At 24.0% G+C, this 24,064-nt stretch overlaps 1 protein-coding gene across 1 annotated transcript in view; it reads right to left on the bottom strand.

Annotated features, from left to right (window-relative positions):
* LOC129966316 (gastrula zinc finger protein XlCGF57.1-like) overlaps window positions 1-24,064 on the bottom strand; it is a 37,257-nt gene that overhangs the window by 5,699 nt on the left and 7,494 nt on the right. The window contains exons 3-7 of the mRNA XM_056080735.1: window positions 18,755-18,892; window positions 17,173-17,367; window positions 12,561-12,707; window positions 9,071-9,332; window positions 3,483-3,616 (exon numbers count right to left, since the gene is read on the bottom strand). Coding sequence (XP_055936710.1) covers window positions 3,483-3,616; window positions 9,071-9,332; window positions 12,561-12,707; window positions 17,173-17,367; window positions 18,755-18,892 — 876 coding nt within the window. The remainder of the gene's footprint in view (window positions 1-3,482; window positions 3,617-9,070; window positions 9,333-12,560; window positions 12,708-17,172; window positions 17,368-18,754; window positions 18,893-24,064) is intronic.

The following is a 24,064-nucleotide window of genomic DNA, read 5'->3' as shown; positions in this document are numbered from 1 at the left end:
TTAAATTTATATTTAAAATATACTATTAACATGAAGAAAAATTGCCTTATCAAAAATGCCAAATTTTGATAAGGTTATTTTAAGTTAGAAATTAGGTTATATAAAAGACTAAAAACAGCAGAATATATCCATTTTTTGCAAATTTTGTAGGTGTTGACAAAAAAAATAAGGGAGTTTGATAGAATAAACAGAATGACATAAAGCTTCTAAAATAGTCTAGAAATATATCTATTAAAATTTGAAGCTTAAAAATAATTTGCTGATGAACCTATTAAATAAAGCTATATAAAATATTTCCTAACAATGAAATACTATATATAATATGATATTGCTTGTTAACACAAAAATAACAAGAGATGAAATTTTCAGTTAAAGGAATAAATTTATACCACACTAATATTGTAAAATAATGTAGCATTTCACCAATATTTGCTAAAAGTGAAAATGTGATTTAGTTTCAAATTAAATACTCCATTAGCTAAACTTCCTTATGCAATAACCATATATTAGGATTAATTCTCTTGGTCAAAACTTTTTAGTTGCAAGCAGCCAACCTAACATACATTACTTTATGCATTTAGTTATTGAATTCAAATATGAAGCTCATGACATAATGTCACACATATAATAATTAAATTTGAAAAATCTTAATTATATTTTCAATATTTCATTCCTATTAATAATCTTTAAAAGTATGTTTTTCTGTATGCTAGTTTGAAAAATGACATTTAAATTTCATAACAATAAAAATTAATTCTATAATTATGGAAAACCAAATAATTAATTTAAAATATATGCAATTAATGCATTACAATAGATAAAGAATTATAAATTCAGTTAATTTATAAAAACTATTGAAAAATTAAATAAAATAATATATAATTAAGCAATAATAGTGTCTGGGAGTTTACTATAAAACTGATGCATTCAAACATTTACTATTAAATTTAAAAAAACATAATATTTTAAATATAAATAAATATTAAATTATTTTTTGAAATAAGTTATAAGCATACCATGCTTTTTTTCCACCTCACATAATCCCAAATTTTATACAGTTATGAATTAAAGCTATTAAAAATAAAGAGAAGAATAATTTTATTATATATATATATATATATATATATATATATATATATATATATATATATATATATATATATATATATATATATATATATATATATATATATATATATATATATAATATAAGATAAAATTTCTATTGGAGCATAATTAAATGCAATTTTTCCAGAATGAAAATGAATAGACAGAAAATTTCTAAAGTAAAGTATCTTTATGCAATTATATAATCTTACCAAGAAAAGGTACACTAAATTAGATAGTTGTTAAAGTTCTATGAAAAACAAATTCAGAAATTCAAAATCCACTTGCCCACATTATTCATTAAAAATGAAATAAATAAGTTATAAGATAGTTCAGCTAGAAATAAGAACACCTATACCTTCAAAACACTTCATAAACTGCTAACAAAAATTCTAAGATTCAGTTCACATCAGTATTTCTTAAGATTAAAACAAAAGCAAAGTACTTTTAAAATATGTAATAAAAAAAAAATATTTGAACCAAAAATTTAAGAACTTAGAAATCCCATAAAATAATATTAATATTCCAGAAAATATATAAAATATTTTAATCTTCTTTAAAAAAAAACACTACTCAATAATAAATGCATTGAATGACTACTATTTTTGGACATTCAAACAAATCAATTATGGTAAAATATACATCTCATATATAAACAAATAACTATCAATAATGAAAGAAAAATTTAACTTCTTATCATTATTATTCTATATAATATATAATTCTTTTATATATAATAACTTTTTTCTTTCCTCTTAAAGCAAGTTTTTAAATGAAATGAAAAAAAGACCAACAGCATAAAAAACATCCAAAAAATTAGTATATTAGAAAATATAAACAATATTAAATCAATTAAATTACATTTTGAACACTCAGATGCTTCCTCTGTTTAATTCAAAACTGCTTTGTTCATAAAATACTAATGTTTGCTTAGATTTTTAGATCATATACTTTCCAAAATCATCTATATAAATAAAATAAAAAAAGATTTATTTTCAATGGGAATTTAACATTAATATTTAATTCATTTTAAATAAGGAAAAACTGTTTTTAAATGGTGTTCATGATGCAAAATGCTTTAACCATATAAAGCTACCCATCTTATCTAAAGTTAAAAAAAAAAAAAAAAAAAAAAAAAGGAAAGCATTGTAAAAAAATACTTTTGTAACTGTCCCTATTTTCATCAGAATGTAAATACTGCAAATTTTGTCAAAAGATTTTATATGAAATGAATATTTTCACTGCATATCTACAGAAACAAATTTATATACAAGAATTCTTAATGTCTTTCTTTTAGAAAATCCAAAATAATCTAATTAAGTTGTGAAAATGAAAATCATTAGGACATAAAACTATATCAAGCATAAAAGGTAACAAAAGAAAGATATAACTTTGTTAACCTACTATGTAGAGATGTGACTCGTGACTACTGATTGATAACTCTCATTTTACACAAACCATTTTTTGCAAGAACAAATTTGGTTACACCAAACTACATACAAATTGAATAGGAAACACACAAAAAGATGAACATTATACTTAAACAATTCAGTCTACATTCATTATTTCAAATGAATCAATCTAAAGTAAAAATTTATAACTATTTTCTTTTTGAAACAGAAAGGGCATATAAAAACTATTATTCTTCTATATGAGACAGTTTTCAATTCAATTTGTTCACCTTGTATTTAAAATTTTGTATTCACTAACAAGTTGATATATTTGAATTGCCCATTTTTTTAATGCTTTCCCAAAGTAATTATTTACAAGAAACAGTTTAAATTATCACTTTGTTTTTAACCATTAAGAAAATGTACAGTAAAAATTTATAATGATATTAAAGTATAAACTTCAAATTTAAAACAATATTATAGGCTTATAAATGAACTAAACTAACTAATGAACTAAAGATCAATGACTCATTAAAAATTTCAAGTAACAACTTTTAAAGAAAAAATTGATAACTGTTTATTGAAACTGAGATAAAATACAGAACAATAACATTTTAGGAATTTCAATCAAAGGAATAATTTCAATAGATTAAGGGGTATTAGATGGCAATTAAATAAAAATGAAAGATTCATAGTTCTAAAACAATAAAATAATGATTTCTTAACATTTCAACAACAAAAAACTATTTATTTATACAACATTAAGTAAATTTAATTCTAATTTAGGGCAAAGAGTTAAAAATCTGAACTATTCCTAGTGATTCATGATATCTGGTCATGATATCATAAAATAAAAGAAAGGTTATCCAGCATGAGTATGCATGTGCCGGTATAAACTGGATTTATGAGAGAATCCTTTTTTACAAACAACACAAAAGAAAGGATGTTTCCCATTATGAGTCAACATGTGTACATTCAAGTTACTTTGTTGAGAGAAACACTTATCACACAGCTGGCATTTGAAAGGACGTTCTCCAGTATGTGTAAAAATGTGACGCTTCAAGTAACTCAAAAATGGCGAAGAATATTCACAGTGAGGACATCTAAGAAACTTAGTCCTTGAAAAATAAAATTCAGCATCTGAAAAAAATACATAATAATAGCAAAAAACTTAACTTTTATTTAACAAGGTATCAAGAAAAGAAAACAATAATAAGAGATGAATATAAAATATGATAATGAGATAATTCTGTACCTTGTAAATAAAATTAAATAAACATTTAGGTCATCTTATATCACAATCAAAATTATGCAAATAAATTATTAAAATTTATTTACATTCTCATTTTAAAATAAAAAAAAATGGTAAAAAAGGAAGAAAAAAAAATAGAAATCACATAAACTTACACGATAATAGGTAAACACACAAAAAAAAAAAAAAAGGAAAAATAACTTAAATCAGCTTGGAAAGAAACAAAAACAAAATTCTTTTTATTCAATCTGAAATGAATTTCATTCATGCTTATTTTTATTTAGATTATATAAATTCATTCCCAAAATGGTACTAGATAATACTCACTAAAAACTCATTTCATCAGTTAAAAAAATAAACCATCAAACAAAATATGCTCATAGGTATATAAGATGTCATGTAAATAAATTATACAGATATTGTTTCAAAAATTACATACTCCTTTATTAAAATTTAAAAATTACAGGTAAAAAAATTGATATTACTTTTTTAACAAATGCTCATATTCTACAAAAAAAAATTAAAGCATTTGTATTAAAAATATGAAAAGCAATGCTTGAATGATCTTTTCAATAGAGATTACATATAGAACTATCTCTATGAACATTGTGTATAGAGAAAATGAATGCAATATTGCAAGCTTCAAATTTAGCAGGGTTTTACCATATATACTTGAAATATGTAGATGTAGATTTAACAAAAAAAAAAAAGGGTATTTTTAAAAATCCAATAAATAATACTACAGATAAGAAAACTTTCTCTGATAATATAATTTAGCTTTTTATTAACAAAAACACAGCATGATAATATGATTTTCAAAGGTGATGTCAAGAACCTTTCAAAATATATAAATGAATTAATTGCTGAAATTATAAGATAATTCAAATAAAATAATGAAGTACAAATTTGTAAATAAAAATATATAAAGGAAATTAAAAAGTTTAAATGGATCCATACAAAGAGACAAGAGATCTCAGAACTGCTTCTATTATAAGAAAATGCAGTAGAAAGGAACCTTCCTTCTTCATCATTGATCTCTCTCTCTCTCTCTCTCTCTCTCTATATATATATATATATATATATATATATATATATATATATATATATATATATACACACAAAACACAGACTTTATTTCAACTTTTCAGTTTCATCTCTTTAATTCTTATTTTAATCAGTGAATCTAAAATGTTATATCAGCAAATTCTAAAATTTGTAGAAATTTAAAATATTTTCTCACTGTCTCTTTTTCAAGCTTTCTGCTTTAATCTTTAAAACTCAAATCCCACTAGTCTTGACTCTTATAAAAAAATTTTATTGTAAATTATTAAATATAATTATCCATTAGGATAAAAATTTAAAGCTTTCCATAATACTGCATGAATATATATATATATATATATATATATATATATAATGTGGTCTGTGTGTAAATCAGCCAATCCTATTTTACAAAAGTACTAATAAAATATTTCAGATGAAGGTAATAACATGTATTTAAAGAAATAAAAATGAAAATAATAACTATTTCAGTTTCAAACACTTGTGTTTCCATTTTCTGTTATGACATTCTTTACTTTTATTAACTATATACTGGGAAGAATTACGTATATTTTCTTAATTTTAAAATGGAATCTGAATAATTCAATAATATCCTTATTTCAGTACTTTAATTATTAAAAGTTTTTCAATGGAGCTGGATAAATTTATAAATTATTTAATAAATAATTATAATTAAAAATTATTTTCATTTTTTTTAACACTCTTAACACCTATCAAAAAATAAAAGCCTTAAAAACTAAACAGAGCAATATTAATGAGGATTATATTATCTTCAAATTATCATCATATTTTCTGAAATAAAAGGAATCTCTTTATTACTCAATGCTACAAAAATATAAAAGCATCCCATAGAGGTAAATGATTATGAATGAATAGGTTGCAAGATAACTGAATGTTTTGATAAAAAAAAAAATTCTTCTACTTTATCGAGTCAAAAATATTCAAGTTCAAAAAATTCGTTTTAACTATCAAGAATTCAAAATATGACAAGGTTTCAAATATTTCAAATAATAATATGATTTATATGGTACATGAGAATACAGTTTTGTAATAACATCAAATTTAATTATTAGAAAATAAAATTTAAAATTTATTAAAAATTACTTAAAACTATTTACAAGATCACTTACCTTTTTAATATTTCTACATTTAGAAAATAATTGCCAAGTTTACCATATTATAAACATCTTGTAGTCTCAAAAATTTACAGTAAGTTAAAATTTGAATAAATGGTAATTATGAAAACATCAAAGCAAAAATTTATTATTTGCAAGTTATACGTTATTGAACAACAAATTGTTCTCTTTATCTAATTTGATTGTATTTACATTTTTTTAAATATATTTAAACATATATGAAATATGCATTGTTTGTAAAATAAGCAGTTATCCAATTGCATTTCAAACTTTCTTAGCTGAATAGTTTGATAAAGCTCAACTTCCGAATACCTATCATTACATAGCAAATACTATTGCATTTATTAAACATTCCTTTATTTGTGAATACTGTCTGTCTATGCAAACATTATCACTCAATATCCAAAAGGGCATCAAACTTACATAAAAGCAACAGCAAAAAATCTGAATACATTTTTTTGCCATTAATGATAATATATTAGGTAATAAATATTCAGAATGATTTCATAAAATCATATGCATTAAAACTGCTTCAAGAAAAAAGGATTTCCTGAATAAATAATCACCCAAAAACTAACAATGTTACACAAGGAAGTTCCAAAATATATGTATCAATATATGAAAAAGCAGTAAAAATAAAATATTCAAACAGAAAAATTTCTACTCCCTTAAGCTAATAGGAAAATTATACTTTCTTAAAATTTCCATTTAATTATAAAGCAAAAAAACAAAATCATGAAACACTAAATATTATGTAGATTGAAGGAACAATCTATATGTATAAACTATTTTATTACAATAACTTTCATGCATATAAATCACATTCAAAAGTTCAGTTTATAGAAATCAGAAGTAACGAGTCTGCTGCTACAGACTTAAAATTGGTTATCAGAGTGAAGCTTCATCATAATAATATGCCTCAAATTAAAGTAAGAGTAGTGAAAAAAATTAAGCAATTGAATCTGAGATCTTAAAATTAAAAGGAATATAAATGAAAATTTTGACAATAACAAAAAAATTGTTTTCATTTGTTATTTTTTAGATATTATATATATAACTTTCATACATATGCAAAAACTATATATATGTACATTTCCAATAGTATTACTTACAAATTATGCATATTATTAAACTACTTAAGCCTTATTAATCTAAAATAAAAGCTTCTGGCAAATGCAAAATAAATTACAATAATTAAAACTTTCACAACCACAGTTAAATTTCTTTATTATAATTCAAAAACAATGTCCATGTACAATTAAACTATTAAAAAATTTACAATAAAAATTAAAAAGGTAAAAAAAAAGAGTATAAAAACATATCAGGTGATATTTTTAAAAAACAATTTAATATAAATCTCCTACTAAACAAGTACAGTACTGCGCAAATTAATTGGGACAAACACAAAAATTTTCACAAATGTTGTTTAATTAGTATAGGTTAACTTATATGCACGGTATAGCAATCTAATACAAAATATGTCCTCCTCTAGCTTGAATGAGATTCTGTACACAGTTTGGCATGGATTCCACTAAATTAGAACATAAATTTTTGATCTCGTCATCACGAAACCTAACTTTTATAACATTCTCAATCACTGTTTTCTTTGGTGAGCAGTCCATTTTACTCAGACGTCTCTTTACAATGCTCTACAAATTTTCGGTGGGATTTACATCAGGAGAATTACCAGGCCAATCCAAAACCATTATTTTCTGTTTTAGAAAAAAATTCTTTGTTGGCTTAAAAGTATGGCATGGAGCAAGATCTTGTCGAAAGATACCAACGCTATCAGCGAGCGTTTGCATCATAGGCACAATTTTACTTTCTATTATAGAAATGTATTGTTTAGAGTTCATCATCCCTTCAACTGGTACTACGCTGCCAGGTCCTTCAGAAGTAAAATAACTGCAAAACATCTGTTTCTGAGGTTCTTAACTGTTTGAATAAGATGTTGTTCCCTGATGGGTTCTCCGCCACTTCGCCTGACAAATCTTGATCGAAACCCTTGCAGAAGAAAATGTGTTTTGTTGCTGAATACAACCTTCTTCCAATCTTGTGCAGTCCAGGATTGATATTCCCTGTCCCTATTGAAATGTTTTTTCTTCATTGCAGATGTTAATAATTGTTTTTCGATTGGTTTTCTTGCAAATCTATCAGCTTCAATAAGCCTTCGTCGAACTGTCAATGAATCCACGTTCACACCAATAGCTAATAATTCTCTCTGAAGACCTCTACTTGTTTTGTAAGGATGCATTGTACTATTTCGTACAAGAAATTTGTCCGTTCGAAGTGTGGTCTTGCGCTTGCATCCACATTTACTCTTTCATTTTGGAGACACTGTCCCAAAATTCTTTTGCTGATTAATAATCCTAGAAACACTGTATTTTCCAACTCCAATTACTGCAGCAATATCTTCGCATTCATAGAACTATGCTGACTAAGGGTAACAATTCTAGTCCTTTTCCTGGGAGTGATATCCATTTTTTTAATACACATCAGAAGGAGACAATTCACACAAGTGACCACTTTTTACAGCAACTGAAGGGAAAAATTTTCGACATGTCATGATCGCGTGGTCAAACCGATTTAGACTAGTCAAGGGCAGTCACGCGTTCTAAGAAAATGCAGTTGAAAATGGTTTGAGGCAGAAAATCCCCGAGAAAGGAACAATTTTCTTAAAAAATCTGTTTGTCCCAATTAATTTGCACAGTACTGTACAAACATAACTAATTAGTAATAAAGTTAAAACAATTTTCACCATTTTTATTTTTGCAAAAATATGCCTTCACTTTACATACGGGGAAAAAAAGTAAAAAAGTTTGAATTTCATCCCTCCCCCAATATTTTTGATGTGTGTAAACAAATTCTTGACAATATCATTGCTCGATTAAAATAAGCTTTAAATGAGAAAAAAGTTACTAAAAACAATTTTAGATTTTTTTTAACAATTTAATGCTAATGGCACACAATAATTTTTGTAATTTCAGCATATTATCACAAATAAATGACAAATCAAATTCTAAAAATATAAAAAGCATACATAATATTCCTTGAAAAGTTATCACTAAATTTTTAAAATATTTCTAGAGTTGATTTTCTTTTCATGAGTAACCATATGATACCTTAAGGAAATCTTCTGATTGAAACGTTTACCACAAGTAGGACAGCAGAAAGGAAATTCTCCAGTATGAATACGCATGTGAATTTTTAAGACATCTTTCCGAGAAAAACTTTTTGAACAAACAGAACAAATGTGTGGTCTCTCTCCAGTATGAGTTAAAATATGTTTCTTAACATCACTCAGATTATTTGAAGAATAATCACAAAAAGAACACTGATGCCGCTTGGAAATATCTTTACAGCTGCTGAAATAATATTCACCATCTGTGGAAAAAATAAAACTATAAATTAATGAATAATACTCCATATTTTTATTCATGTATTTAAAAAATACAGTATGTGTAACTCATTTATGTCCATTCATATATCTTACTTCACCATTGCATATTAAATGTGAAAAAAATATAGATACAAATAATTTTATAATTCAAACAGAGAAAAAAACATGAGAAACAAATCAAAAATAATTTCATATCTAAGATATTTATAATTGCAATTTGAAATATTTAATATTGTAAAACATGCAGTTTAAAATGCACAAATAATTAAGGCGGAGGGATGAATTTATTCATAGTCATCATTGAATAAACATTTCGTTTATTTTTATACACTGAATGCACTGCATCCCTTTATTTTAAATTTCTATGAATATTTAAACCTCATGACTAATTTTTAAAAATTTCAATTTCATAAGAATGAAAGAAGAAAAAGCCAATAAAACATGCAAATTTATTAAGAATAATTCCTGCTTTATCACTAAAAATATTTAAAAGCAAGTAATATGGCAAAATTTATATAGTGCTTCAGACACAAATTATATAAATCCTAAACTTGACAATTTTGATGCATTTCATATCAATCTGCTGCACTGGAGGAGAAAATGAAATATTTTGAAACTTACAACCAATTAGTCATTAAGTTATTTAGACTAATAAATTTATAGCAAAAGAGTACATCCATTTGGAAGTACACGAAAAATTATGTAATAGGCATAAAAAAAATGGAACAGGAAAATATGCAACTATAAATTTTAAAAGACTATTTGAAGACGTATTTACATTACCATATTTCTGTTTTAGTAACACAAATCTAACTCAACAAATTATTTTACAAAATGAATTTCAGCTTTCTAAAAATTATTTGCAGATGAAATGCATGAATCACAAATGCAATTTTGTTTAGTCAAACTTCTATAGCAATTATTGCAAATGCAGTACAATGATTCATATTAATGGTAAGTATTAACAATAGATAATAATAAATTTTTGATGTACATTTCAATTAAAAAATTATCTTCCATCAATAGAATTTTATACAGCAAAAAGAATTCCCTACACTAAATTTTATTCTTTTGATTTCATCTGCACTCTCTCATTTCTATTACTTTAGTTTAAACATGAAATTCATAAGTAGTCAAAGATTAAATATATTCATTATTCAGAGCTGCTTTGTTTGAATTATGCATTACTACGCAGCAATAGTGCATTCCATTCAAATCTTTCTCACAAACTAGATATTTAAATTATGATTATTTTCAATTATAGCATTAAATGAAAAAGGAAGTAGATACTTTTAGTATTCATTTGAAAATTTCTTAAATCTGGAATTGTGGGGGTGGGGGGTAAGTATATGGAAAGAATTAGAAAGAAAAAAAATTCACATGGAAGACACTTTTAGACAATGAATAATGAAAAATACTTTTTACAGAATATTCATTCAAAAGTTTTACTGAATCTCTGAAATATTCATTCATGCAGTTATCTCATATTATATATATATATATATATATATATATATATATATATATATATATATATATATATATATATATATATAAAGAGTGCTCACTCTTATTGTGGTCCAAAAGATAATTTCTAAACCATTAGAGATAGATATATAGTTCCAATTAGAAAATGCTTTCAGTGATGGGCAGAATTACATTTTAAATATTGTGAAGAAATGAATTTTTGAAAAAGTTACAAATTCTAACTGAGTATATGGTCTTCTGACCCTGTCAGCCATATTTAATAAAAAACTGTTGACAACCTAAAACATTCATTTAAAAATAACTACTGTTTTATGATTAAACCAAAATATAGCTGTTTAATCAAAATAGGATATGAACAATATGGAAAATTATATATTTGGATTGAAATTAAAAATATCATTGTTATTTTCTATTGGTTTATATATTCAATAGAATATATTCAATAATATAAAATAAATAATCACCTTGCATATAAATAATAATATATCTTATTTAATAAAAAATATAATGAAAAAAATTAAATAATTTTTATTACAAAATAAAATAATACTTAAGATGCAATGATAGTCAATGACTCTAAAGGCCTGAACTAAAAATCAATCATATTCAAAAACTTTAAATTCTTTAATTCTTGCCCATGTGCTATTATATACAAAGTATATAATAGTAACAAAAGTGTTAACACACAGAACACTTTTTTAATTCAAAAAATCTGTACAAGTAGATGAATATTTTTAATTTTCTTACTAATATCAAATGTTATACAATCTTCAACACAAAATGTAAACTTTTGGCTAAATACAGTATAAAAAATATTAATAGTCTTATGAAGCACAAATTCTACAAATTAGAGCCTATTCTTTAAATAAAAGAACTAAAAGAATAAGATTGATTAAAAAATTATAATATATCAAAAATATTTTCAAATTGATAATAATTCTCTTTTATGTAAAATATTTGAAAAACTTTAAACAAAAGACTGCATGATTTCAATTTGCAAATGATCCTTTACTTTAAGATCTCTCTCTAAGCAGCAGATTTAGCTGTTAAATTCATCTAAAATGTTCAATGCTTTCAATCCATCACAAAATAATATTTATTTGCCTAAAATGTTATAGTATCAAAACTATTTTACTAAATATATGATTAATAGGATTGAGGAACTGCATAAAAAGTTAAATTTCATAACTTTTTGAGATATACATTTATTAGCTCCAACAATATAATATATAATTCTTCATTTTTTAAACTAAATATCCTTAAAGGTTTAGAAATTAGCTACTGTGCCATGATAAGAATGGACAACCAATGCATATATAAGTTCTTCACTGAAAGAAAAATTTATGATCCCATTAAATTGCATTTTAACTTCATGATATCTTTTCCTAATTCTCTCAATAAAGCCAAATACAAGTTAAGTAAAGTTTGAAAAAAAAATCTTGCTACATCAGTTATTATTTAACAGTCAACTTCATTATTTTATTTTATTGACTGAATAGTCACAGATATAGGTACACTATTTATATTATAAACATAGCAACCAATTGAATCAAAATAAAAGATAAATATGAAATTATGCATTCTAATCTCAGTAAATTTTGCATTTAGTTTAGGAAAGTGTTATCAAGGAAATTTCTGCCATGTGCATAACATTTGATCAGATAATTCTCCAGAATGAGTCAACATATGGCGTGTCAAACTACATTTCTGATTGAATCTTTTGCCACACAAAGCACATTCAAAAGGACGAATGCCAGTATGAGTTCTAATATGCCGTTTCAAATCACTCAATCTAGGTGAAGAATATTGACAATGTGGGCATTGATGATGTTTAACAATCTTCTCTGTGCATTGAGAGAATTCTTCCAAACCTAAACAGATTATATATATATATGAATATTAAAAATAATTTGTGTATCCATAAATCAAAATTGTGAACTTTTCTTTTATATGCATTAGGTCTTACTTTTTATTAGAGTAAAATATTTTCCTATATTAAACCATTATTATGTTAGGGAGTAATATTTGAATAGAAAAAATGAATTTCATAACCAAATAAGTTGACCAAATAAAGATTCATGAGTTTATATCAAATATCTGTAATAAAATGAGTCAAAACTATAAAAAATCATCATCTTTATTTGATCAACAAGAAAATTCTATTGTATTTTTATAACCATCTTTGAAAATATATTTCTGAAAGAAATCATTCGTATTTAATTGAAAGGACTTCAATTTTTCATCAAAAATATTGCTCAAATCTCTTCCTTAGAATTCTAATATGTATGCATCTGATACATTCGAACATCAAATGAAAACCAATTAGTTTATGTCATTGTAAGAAAAACCATCAAGTAAAACTAATGACCATCATAATGTCCAATGGATCCTGATGAAACTATAGTGTCACCTCTATAACTTAATAATCTAATTTACATGCACATACATTAGAGCTATGCATTAAGTTTGGAAAATACACCAGATTACTCTAAGAACTAAAAGCAAATTAGAGCCACTTGTTGCCATTTCAATAAAAAAACACCAATTAAAACAGATGTAGCTAAATATTTTTCAGTTCTAATGAAAAAAAAAAAGGGGGGATTTCTTTTTTTAAGTACTTGGCTATAAAATCAACATTTAAAATTGCATTATAAAATAAAATTAAAAGTAAAAAAAATCTGAATAGTATTAAGTATAAAAAATACTCAGAAACATCAATCTCATAAATTATACAAGATCTATAGATATTAACATATAATGATTTATAAACATAAAATTATTAATAGAATCCAATTATACAATTATAAACAATATTACACATTAACGATATTACACATTGAAATGGCATGGCATTGCATTAATACTTAACTGCTCCTTTGATTAGTATAACTAATTACAAAAAAATTACAATTCACTTATAAATATTTTTTATTTTATCTACAATGGCAAGAAGTTTCTAAAACCTTCAATCATTTTGAAGTTTTTTACAAATATTATTTAAATGCACAAATTATTATGATATAAATAATGAAATAAAAAACACAATATTTTAATGGTTTAAAACAAATGAAATTATAATATAATGACAAAAAAAAAGAATAAGAAACAAAAAATATTGAATAAATAGCATATTAACACTTTACCAATGTTCTCTTCCTTTCTTCCCAGAAAAAATTATATTGACATTTACAACTTGAAATACAGCAATGTAGGCTAATTTTATCAATTCCTGCAAGAGAACTTATTTATACCCCACAAAATAGAAATTTGCAGATGCCTTTATATAATATTTATTATAAATTTGGAAATTTGAGAATAGAAAATCTAAACAAATGGCAAATATTTCCATAAATCTATAATTCTGATGTATCTTTATGCACTGATGCTTCACATATAAACATAAAATTTTTAATGAAATATTTACATAAAATATTCAAACTTTATAAAAAAAACATGCACAGCTAATTTAAACAAAAAATAATTCTTTCTCCAATATAGAAAATACAATTATATATTAAAATATTTAAACAATTTAAAAGTAATATCGCAAATTAAATATTCACTCATAAACTTATTAAATATTCACTCATAAACAATAAAAATTAACAGTGTTTGTAATATGTACATAGGACTAAAGTAACATCGACCAAACTTTGAACAGCATAAGGAAATTTACAAAGCAGGAAAAAAAACTCATATAGATTAATCCAAATAAAACTATACCCATATGAAATATTAAAATAACATAGAATGTTTTTAAATGTATTTTTAATTAATAGTGGGATTAAAATTTTAAAAAAGGAAAGTTATTTTATTAACACTGTTAGAACTTTGCCAACAAACAATTCTGTGTTGCAATCGATTGTGTTTTGTTATCTTTTAATTCAGTTAAATTTTAAGGATGGAGCAATAAAATTAAAATCTCAAAAGCTGTGATGGTAGTTTCTGGCTTTTTTTAATTTGCTATAACTTAAATAGAGATTCATTATTAATTTTTACAAAAAAAATTATAGCAGATATTTAGAATTTGAAATCCATATATAACTAGAGTAAGGATGAAATCAGCAGAAAATTATTTGATACAAATCAGTCTTGGCAGAACCTGCTGTTCTGAATCAAAGTTCTTTTTAAAGAACTACATATATAGAACATCAACTGATATTAAATGTAAGAATTATGAACCCTTACAAAATAATGGTACTTTTTACTTTCTCTTCCACAAAGTTTCATTTTGGGCAATCATATATCAAGAATTTGATAAAACTCCATTTTACAGAACTTCGTAGTTCTTAAATACACTTTATTAACATGATTTGTTTGCATGTCTATGTATGCAAAATTATAATTATGAAATGGAATGAACTAGTCTTATAATCTTAATATGTAGTTTCTGACATCAAACTTAAAGATGTATCAAATTTTGGATTAAATCAGATTTTGAAAGAGGTATCTTTCAAAATTGCACACTATATATTGAAGTAATAAACAAGAATAATATACAAAATGTATTAGACTATTATACAAAATATATGGAAATGTTAAAAGGGAAACTCTTTTTTTCTTAATTTGTGTATTATAATATATAGAAATATTTTTTGTTATATGGTTCACTTTTGATTTAACAAGTCATAATTAAATAAAAGTATACGAAATAGTTTTAAAAATTTATACACATGATTTTATACATTTTGTTTCATATTTTTTACATAAATAATTTTTTATATCATTTCGGTAATGAATACAACTAGTTATGAACCAATACGTTATTAAATTTAATGTAAATATAATAACTATAATAAGATTCTCTTCATCTAAATTCAACTCGAATAATCATTGTTAGTTATCTTTCAAGCATTTTTCATGAAGATTACAAGAATACCTCCTCTTAAGAAAACTCAAATTTACATTGTTCCTGATTTCCTTCTTCTATTTCAAATTTTTCTATTTTATGATGTAATACAAATCCAAAATTCAAAAAAAGGAAAATTTGCCCACTTTCTTTCAAAAATTATATAAAAACAATGCCAGACACTGATTAGGTCACTCAAGTAAATATAAGTTTCCAATCTGACCAGGTAATTGCAATAAGGAATTGATAGTAATGATGATAATTATTACTACATATTCCCATAATCATTATTACATATTCCCATGTTAAGTTCATTGACTATCAGCATAAATTGCTGATAATCAATTAACTTAATGTGTAAACCATTAGAACCATCAGAAAACTAAAGACAACTGTGAGTTTGACAAAAGGCATCTGCTCAATAAAAAAAAGACTCAAATTTTGAAGGTAATAGAATAATAAAGAATATTTTAGAAGACAAGGAATAAAAAAATATGTATGTAATCAGAAACAAGAAGAAAAAATTTTGCATCAGCAAATAAATTGTTATAAGTTGTTAAGGCTTGAGCCGAATTTTTTAAATTGTAAGAAGATGCTGACATTGAAATCATTCCATTTTGTGAAACAATATTTTAATTTACATTATTTTGTAATGATACGAATGAAATATATTATCGTTACTACATTTAATCTTTCAAACAGTTATTTCCTACACCATGCCCTAAATTAATTAAAATTCCCCTGCATATGTAAAATTAAACACCAATTTCTGTGAATTTAATTTATATCATTTTCAACAATCCCAACAAAGGCATCACACTGAAGTAGTATAGCATTTTTTTTCGGGTTTGTTAATTAAAATTCAGGAAGTGTGTTTTTACTTTCCAATATCAAAATGAAAATACACTTTAACTAAACTCTGTGTTAAAATAATTCATCATTTTCATTTTTTTTTTTTTGTATAAAAAAACATGAAATCTTAGAATTTACAAAAATTCTGTAGCATCTTTAATGGGTCCAAGGGGAAACAGCAAAACAAATAGGACTATTCTTCCAGAAACAGGAATGCAAAATATATAACAAAAAAAGAATGCTTATAAACAACAGTAATCTAGTTAAGTTGTTTTATGGTGCACAGCTTTCAATATACCATGTAGTGGAACCATTTGATTCACCTTTATCAAGCATTATTTTCAATAAATAAATAAATATACAAATAGCTGCTAAAATTTATTTTAACTGGTTGTATCATTGTAAACGTTTGTGATAATTATTTTTGACATACTATTTACAGCAAAAGAAGCAATTTAACTATATACATAGAAAATATGTTTTTTGATTAACATTGTGATTCACAGTCAAGCAGTTCCTTTACTGCTTCTGATAAATTCAAAAGTTACAGTTATGATTCTTGTGCATATGAACTTTTAATGTAAATTTCTGCGTAAAACCTTTGCCACAAACAGGACAACTGAAGGGTCTCTCACCAGTATGAATTAACATATGTGTTGTAAGATTGCACTTCTGACTAAAACTTTTACCACAATATGAGCATTCAAAAGGTTGTTCACCAGTATGAGTTAAAAGGTGGCGCTTCACATCACTCAGTCTAATTGCTCTGTATTCACAATGAGGACAACAATGAAGTTTCATCGATCTATATTTTATGCATATTATTGCATCTGCAAATGAAACATATAAAATGGAAATAATTAGAAAAATGTGTTAAAAATATAAAATGCATTTAAAAGTAAAAATATTGAAACAAAAGTTTGAGACAAATTTCATAATTAAAAACTTTTTTATAATAAAAAATATATATCAATTTTTTGCAGATTATTATTCAATGAATGGAAAACATTGCTTTATTAAATGATTGATTTTCATCATCAATCATTGCTTTATTAAATGGTTGTACATCATCACAACCAACAATAGTTAACAAGCAAACAGAAAAGATATCTAAAAAAAATTAAGATATAAATGGAATGTCAAATTGCTATATTATTTCAAAAACATTGATTTTTAGAATTATCTGATTATTATGTAAAATATGATCATAAAATTTTCATATTATTTAGATTTTAAAAAAACAGTTGTATATGATTTTAAAACAAACATTTCTTGTACTGTATCTGAAATGATTTGACACAATAGTTCATTGAACCAGTACAAAACAGATCAAGTAATATTTTTAATTAAAAGAGAACATCATTATATGAAATAAATAAATAACAAAATTCTAGGAAAGTCATCTTAAGGCTTAATAAGAATATATCAAAATCTGCTTTTAGTTGTTCAAGTCCTTAATGGTCTTCAAGTTCCTAATTAAATTATGTTACGTCATTTTAATAAAACACAGTATACGATAAAATGTTGACAAAAAAATTAATATTTAGAGTACATGCCAACTTAAACTTTAATCAAAGGTGCATAACAGCTAACATTAAGTGTATTTACCTGTACACTTTAAATTCATTAAAACATTATACAGTCAATAGTTTTAGAGAATTGGATATATCTATGATGAATTCAAATCTTAAAAGCTGCAGTTCAAAGCAGATATAACTGTAAGATGAATCTCCTTTAAAAAAAAATTAATATTTTAATAGAAACAGAAAAAACAATTTTAAAAAATACATCATTTATGCATTTCTTCTGATTACACTTCAAAAGTATTCAAGTAATGCATAATATATTAAAAATAAGAAAAATATGAATTATTTTGTTTTCTTCTCTCAAATAATTTAAAGAATTCTGGTTACCTTTTCTTATAAAAAAGTCTAGGTATTAATTCCGTTATATGTCTTTTATATTATTGCTGTCAAAAAAATTTCATAAATAAAATAATTGTTAGAAATCCTACTAATATGAAAACATAAATGAATTATAAAATATTATCCTTTAATTGTTTGCTCCAGAAATAAACCAGTCCAAGGGATATTCTGACATATTAATCAATGTAAAATTATTATAAAAATTCATCACTCATAAACTATTAAGCAATATGAATCAGATTATGCCTTTTTAGATTTCCAAGTCTATTAGATGAATAATCACAATAAATACATTTGAAAGGTTTTTCACCAGTATGTGTCATAACATGACGCTTCATATCACCGAGTTTTAAAGAAATGTATTCACACTGAGTACATTGATGCAGCACTCTGGGAGTCCATTTTGAATTTAATGTACTATCTTCTGCACCTACAGAAAGAAAAGATGGATTACATTGCAAAAATATCCTTAAAAGTAATTACTCATAAAAAATATTAACTACATACTCTAACAAAAACAAATGACTCTTATAAATGAATTTAATTGAAAAGTATACTGTTTTCATTTTAATAAGAGATTTCAGTTTGCTATAGTAAAATTCATCTGAAATTATCAACATGTAAAAATGTCTTACATAATGCATATCCGTTCTTATTCTTTTTACATGTTCTGATGATGTCACAACAAGAAGGAGAAAAAAATCACTGCTACTATAAAAGGATAAACACAATTTTGATGAAAACAAAATTTTATTTTTTAAAAAATAGTTTTCTTTCTTCCCTCCTTGCCTGATATTTTGGACAAGCCTCCATAACCATAAGTATCAAGACCAGCTTAAAATGCAAATTCCAATTGTCTTATATCACAAATTTGGCTCCAAATTTGAAATTCTATCAGATTAGTAATTTCCCATGAGAGTTGAGAATATGCATCATAAATAATTTCTGAAGGATATCAAACAAATTATAGTCTATAATGATTTAGCATACAAATTGTTTAGTAGGTCATTCAAAAAGCTTCTTCACAAACAAAATTATGATGAAGAGTTTTAATAAAGACAAAAGTTCTGAAATTCTTCCTGCTATTCCAGTGTTAACATCAAGGATCTTATATATAAGATAGTAACATTTCACTTCTATAGTTAAATCAAATACATTTTTTTTTCTTGTTTCCGAAATTAAAATCTTTTTCAAACTCCTAAACAATTTCCCATTGGTAAATACCACTCATTTGTCGGATTATGAAATCACGGTACAGGCATTTTGAATTTTTCTAGTATTTGCAGAATGGGAGAATTTCTATTTTTTCAGGTAATAGGAAGAATTTGAAAATAATTTTATGTATATATATATTACTACATTTTATTTATTTATTTATTTTACTTTTTAATATTTATATTAAAAAGTTAAAAAAATTATTATTAAAAAAATTATTTTAAAAAAAAAAGTCTTCTATATGAGTTTTTACCAATTTTTGAAATTTTTCTATACAAATTTCTTTCTTTCAGAATTTAAATTTATTTTGAAATCAATTTCAGAACATAATTTAAAAGAAATCAACAGAGATGCAGCATAACTTTGAATTAACAATAACAGACTTTAAATTAAATAGGCATTCATAAGTTAAGAGAAGACTTTCCAAGAAGTGTCATATATTGATTCTGCTGAATTTTATTAACATGATCTTTGTCACTAATATTATAGATAAGAGAAGTTGGCATGAGAGAAAAAACAGAAGTTCACATCCGTAAAAATAATTTTAAAAATTCCATCAAAAATAATATGATTAAAATTTTTATGCATATGATATAATGCCATATAAAAAAATGCATCTTCATTAAAATAAATGTGTTAATAATCATTTTAATATTTATTAAATGAATACATAGAAAACCTTACATTACATTCAGGAACTACTAGAAAGATTGCATATAGAACCATTATAAAGATTAAAGAGTAATTCTGGATTACTCTTTGCAATTATGAGTTTATACAGCTACAACAGATTCAAAAACAATGCAACTTTGAAACAAGATTATTACAATTAATTAAGTAGTAAATAAAGTTAGAGAATAACCATTGCAACTGATTATTTATACATAAAGTAAAATCATTCAATGTATTTATTGATGTCAAATGTTTTTAAAAATCATAATTAACATCACTTGTTTACATGAATTACAGAAATCACATTTTATCATTTTTCCAATATTGACATGCATACACATACTACTATCTGTTTATATTCCTTTGTTTCTAGAATCTTAACTTGTCTAGTCCATGAAATTTCTATTGCTGAGAGATCGCCATGCTTATTATTTTATTTAAACTTAAAATGTTTTTCAATTTCATATGACATATTGAAAAAAAATTTATTAACAGAAAAAAAAATTATAGCATCAAAAAAAAAAACGTTCAGACTTCAAAAAAAAAAAAAAAAAATTGTCTTCAGAAAAAATTTAAACTAAGTTAACAAAAATATTACTTAATACAAACAATACAAACTACATGCTTCAAAGAGAATAATCGTTTAAGCAATATTAAAAATTAAAATTTAGAAAGAGCAAAAAAAAAAAAAAAAACATGCACATAAAAGAAAGAGAAGGCCTACAACTTTCCCCCCAAAAAATCAATGAGCTTCCTTTATAAGTGCTACAGTATATTTACTAAAGAAAGAGCTCCTATGAAAAAGTGTAATATTTTCGAAACAGTTTACCATTTTCAAAATAATAACATAGAAATAGTAATAATAACGGCTAACTATTCTCAGTAGAAACTGCAAAATAAAATGAGAAACCTGCTCCCTTGGGTTTTATTATTTTACAATTAACTTTATTTGAAAATTCACTCATTAAATCTTTATCAGGGTAAACAGAATGGCCAAACATCTAACAAACATTTTTATTTAAAAAATGCCATTTTTTTAACACTGTAAAATACTAGGAGCAGGGATAGAGAAGATATTATCATGTTATTTTCATACAGCAACACTAGTAAAAAATGCATAGTGCACATATATAATGCAGAAACATCTAATATATAAATTTAAAAGGGAAACAATTCAAACCAATAAAAAAACATTGTTTACATATTATCAGAAAAATTTAAAAATTGGCTGATCTTATATATTTTCAAGCCTAGTCATGATCATAAATCATGAAGATTGATGGGTTAATAAAACCTGAACATGCAACACAAAATATCTTCTTTGGGAATAAAAGATTTATCACACAGAAAACAAAAAATGGTGCTCACCCAATGAAAACGAAATACATGCAGTTCACCAATCATACCCAGTTAAAAAATAATGCATCAGTAGTGAAATGCTATAATCGCATATACAAGCATTTTAAAGAAAGTATGCATATCATCCACCTATATGCCATCTCACTATGCATCCTTGAGTACTTGGAGTTTTATAAAAAAAAAATGAATATTCTGAATATTATTTTTTTAGTTGTAATTTTCAAATATAAGAATGTGATACTGGTTCATAAAATCTAGTTTAAAATTTTCTCAAAAATTAAAAATAACTATTCCATCAATAAAATGTAACAATTTGTCATTCTAATACAATTTAAATCAATAAAAATATCTTTTTTTACACACAATGATTTTCATGATTTCATGATTAATTTTAATGGTTTTGCCAATGCTCATTCCATATGCATAAAATTTAAAAGGGGAAAAAATCAAAAACATATTCTTAGACACTTTTATTCTTCAGTTGAGATAACAATAGCAATTCATATTATAATCAGAACAAAAGAGAACTCACAATTTAATTTCTTTCAACAAAAGTAAAACAAATAAAATGTCACATAACTTCAGTTAAGATTATCAAATTACTGGCATTAGAATCAAGTCATTCTGAGAACATTTCAAGAGTAAAAAACATCAAGATGGAATATACTGCTTTTGGATCTTAATTTTTTTAACCTTCTTTAAGGATACAATTTAACACTTTAATAACAATTTATATAATCAAATTTAAAATCTATCAATAAAAAAAACCCATCCTTGCTTTTAAATTTGGAAGAAAAAATTTGACATATAAATCTAAATACCACAAATCAATTTTTCACCACAATAACATAAAAATTAATTAATATATTAAATACATAACTTTGTGTACACAAATATACTTTTCATCAATATTTTATTACTATAGATAATAATAAAAAGCAAAGCTATTCGAAAAATTACAAAATATAACCATAAAGTATACAAGAAATAAGAAAAAAACTGTCATAGGAAAAAAAAACATTTAAAAAAAGAATCATCCAGGTATATATCATCATAAAAAGCTCCAATTATCTGAGTAATTACTTTCAAAAACTAATTAAGCCATTAAAAATTAATATTTCTCATCTAAAATAAAAACAGTTAACAGAACTGTTTAAGTTAAAATCTATATATAAAAATGAAAAGTAAAAATTAAATTTTATTCCGAAATACTATGATAGGAAAAGTTTTAATATAGTTTCATGATAAGTAATTAAATATTTTTGGTTAATTACAAACTGTGTTCCATGTTGTTGGCAGATTCCCAGTGTAAATATACATCAATAGTATTATCTTTAAAATATAACATTTTTGGTGTAAGGAAAAATGATTTAAAAAAAGGGCTTCAGCTTTTTTAGTTGCTAATACTTTATAAGCTAGTTAAACAGGAAATATGAAAAGCATAAATCTTTTCAATATTTATGTATGTGCATAAAAATTTTATACCCTTATATAGATTTGATTTAATTTATTAGATTTCACTGTATTTTGAATTGATTTTATAGTTATCAGTAACAGATCATATACTTTTGAAACACAATCATAACAATATGTAAGACTATCATTCCAATTCTACACCATAACAGCCAAATTTTTTAAATATAAAAAGAATTCTTATGATTTTAATATATAATATTTTTGCTTATAATATAGATTATCTCTTTCCTATAAAATATTTTAAATTATAAACCCCTAAAAATCATTTATCATTTTCATTAACATTGAATATTCTTACTTAATACTTATTTCTGAAATAGAGTCATTTTATAATTAGTCTCACAATAATATATGAACAGCATTTAGTGATAAGATGAACTTTCTAGTTATATAAATTAAAAATATTTAACATAAAACTTCACTGATAGAAATTAATTATTCATGGAAATGTAAAAACACCATTAAAAATCAGAATTTTCAAACGTAATTTTTAAACTAAATTTAAAAATCAGAATTTCCAAATGAATAGGCAAGGTTTTTCTATTTTGCATCTTTTTATACTGTAGCTTTGTTTTAACAAATAAAAAAATTATCAAAAAAATTGGCTGAAAATCATTTAAAAAAATATTTTTATAAATAAATATTAAAAGATTTCTAAAGTATAGTAAAATATCAAAAAACAAAGAAAGGCTAAATTATTTATAAATCCCTTGCATTACCTCAAAAACAAACCAAAGGTTGAAAAACAAAAAAACAAAAAAATTAATAACATCTTGATTGAAAAATCTAGCTAACAGTGGCATAAGCATTTTCAATTACATATTGACTTGTTACATAAAGAAGATAAAGGAGAAATCTATGTATTCTATTTAAACATTGA

The sequence above is a fragment of the Argiope bruennichi genome, chromosome 4, assembly GCF_947563725.1.
Source record: "Argiope bruennichi chromosome 4, qqArgBrue1.1, whole genome shotgun sequence".
In the NCBI taxonomy this organism is placed as follows: Eukaryota; Metazoa; Arthropoda; class Arachnida; order Araneae; family Araneidae; genus Argiope; species Argiope bruennichi.
This window is presented reverse-complemented; position numbering and strand designations above follow the sequence as displayed.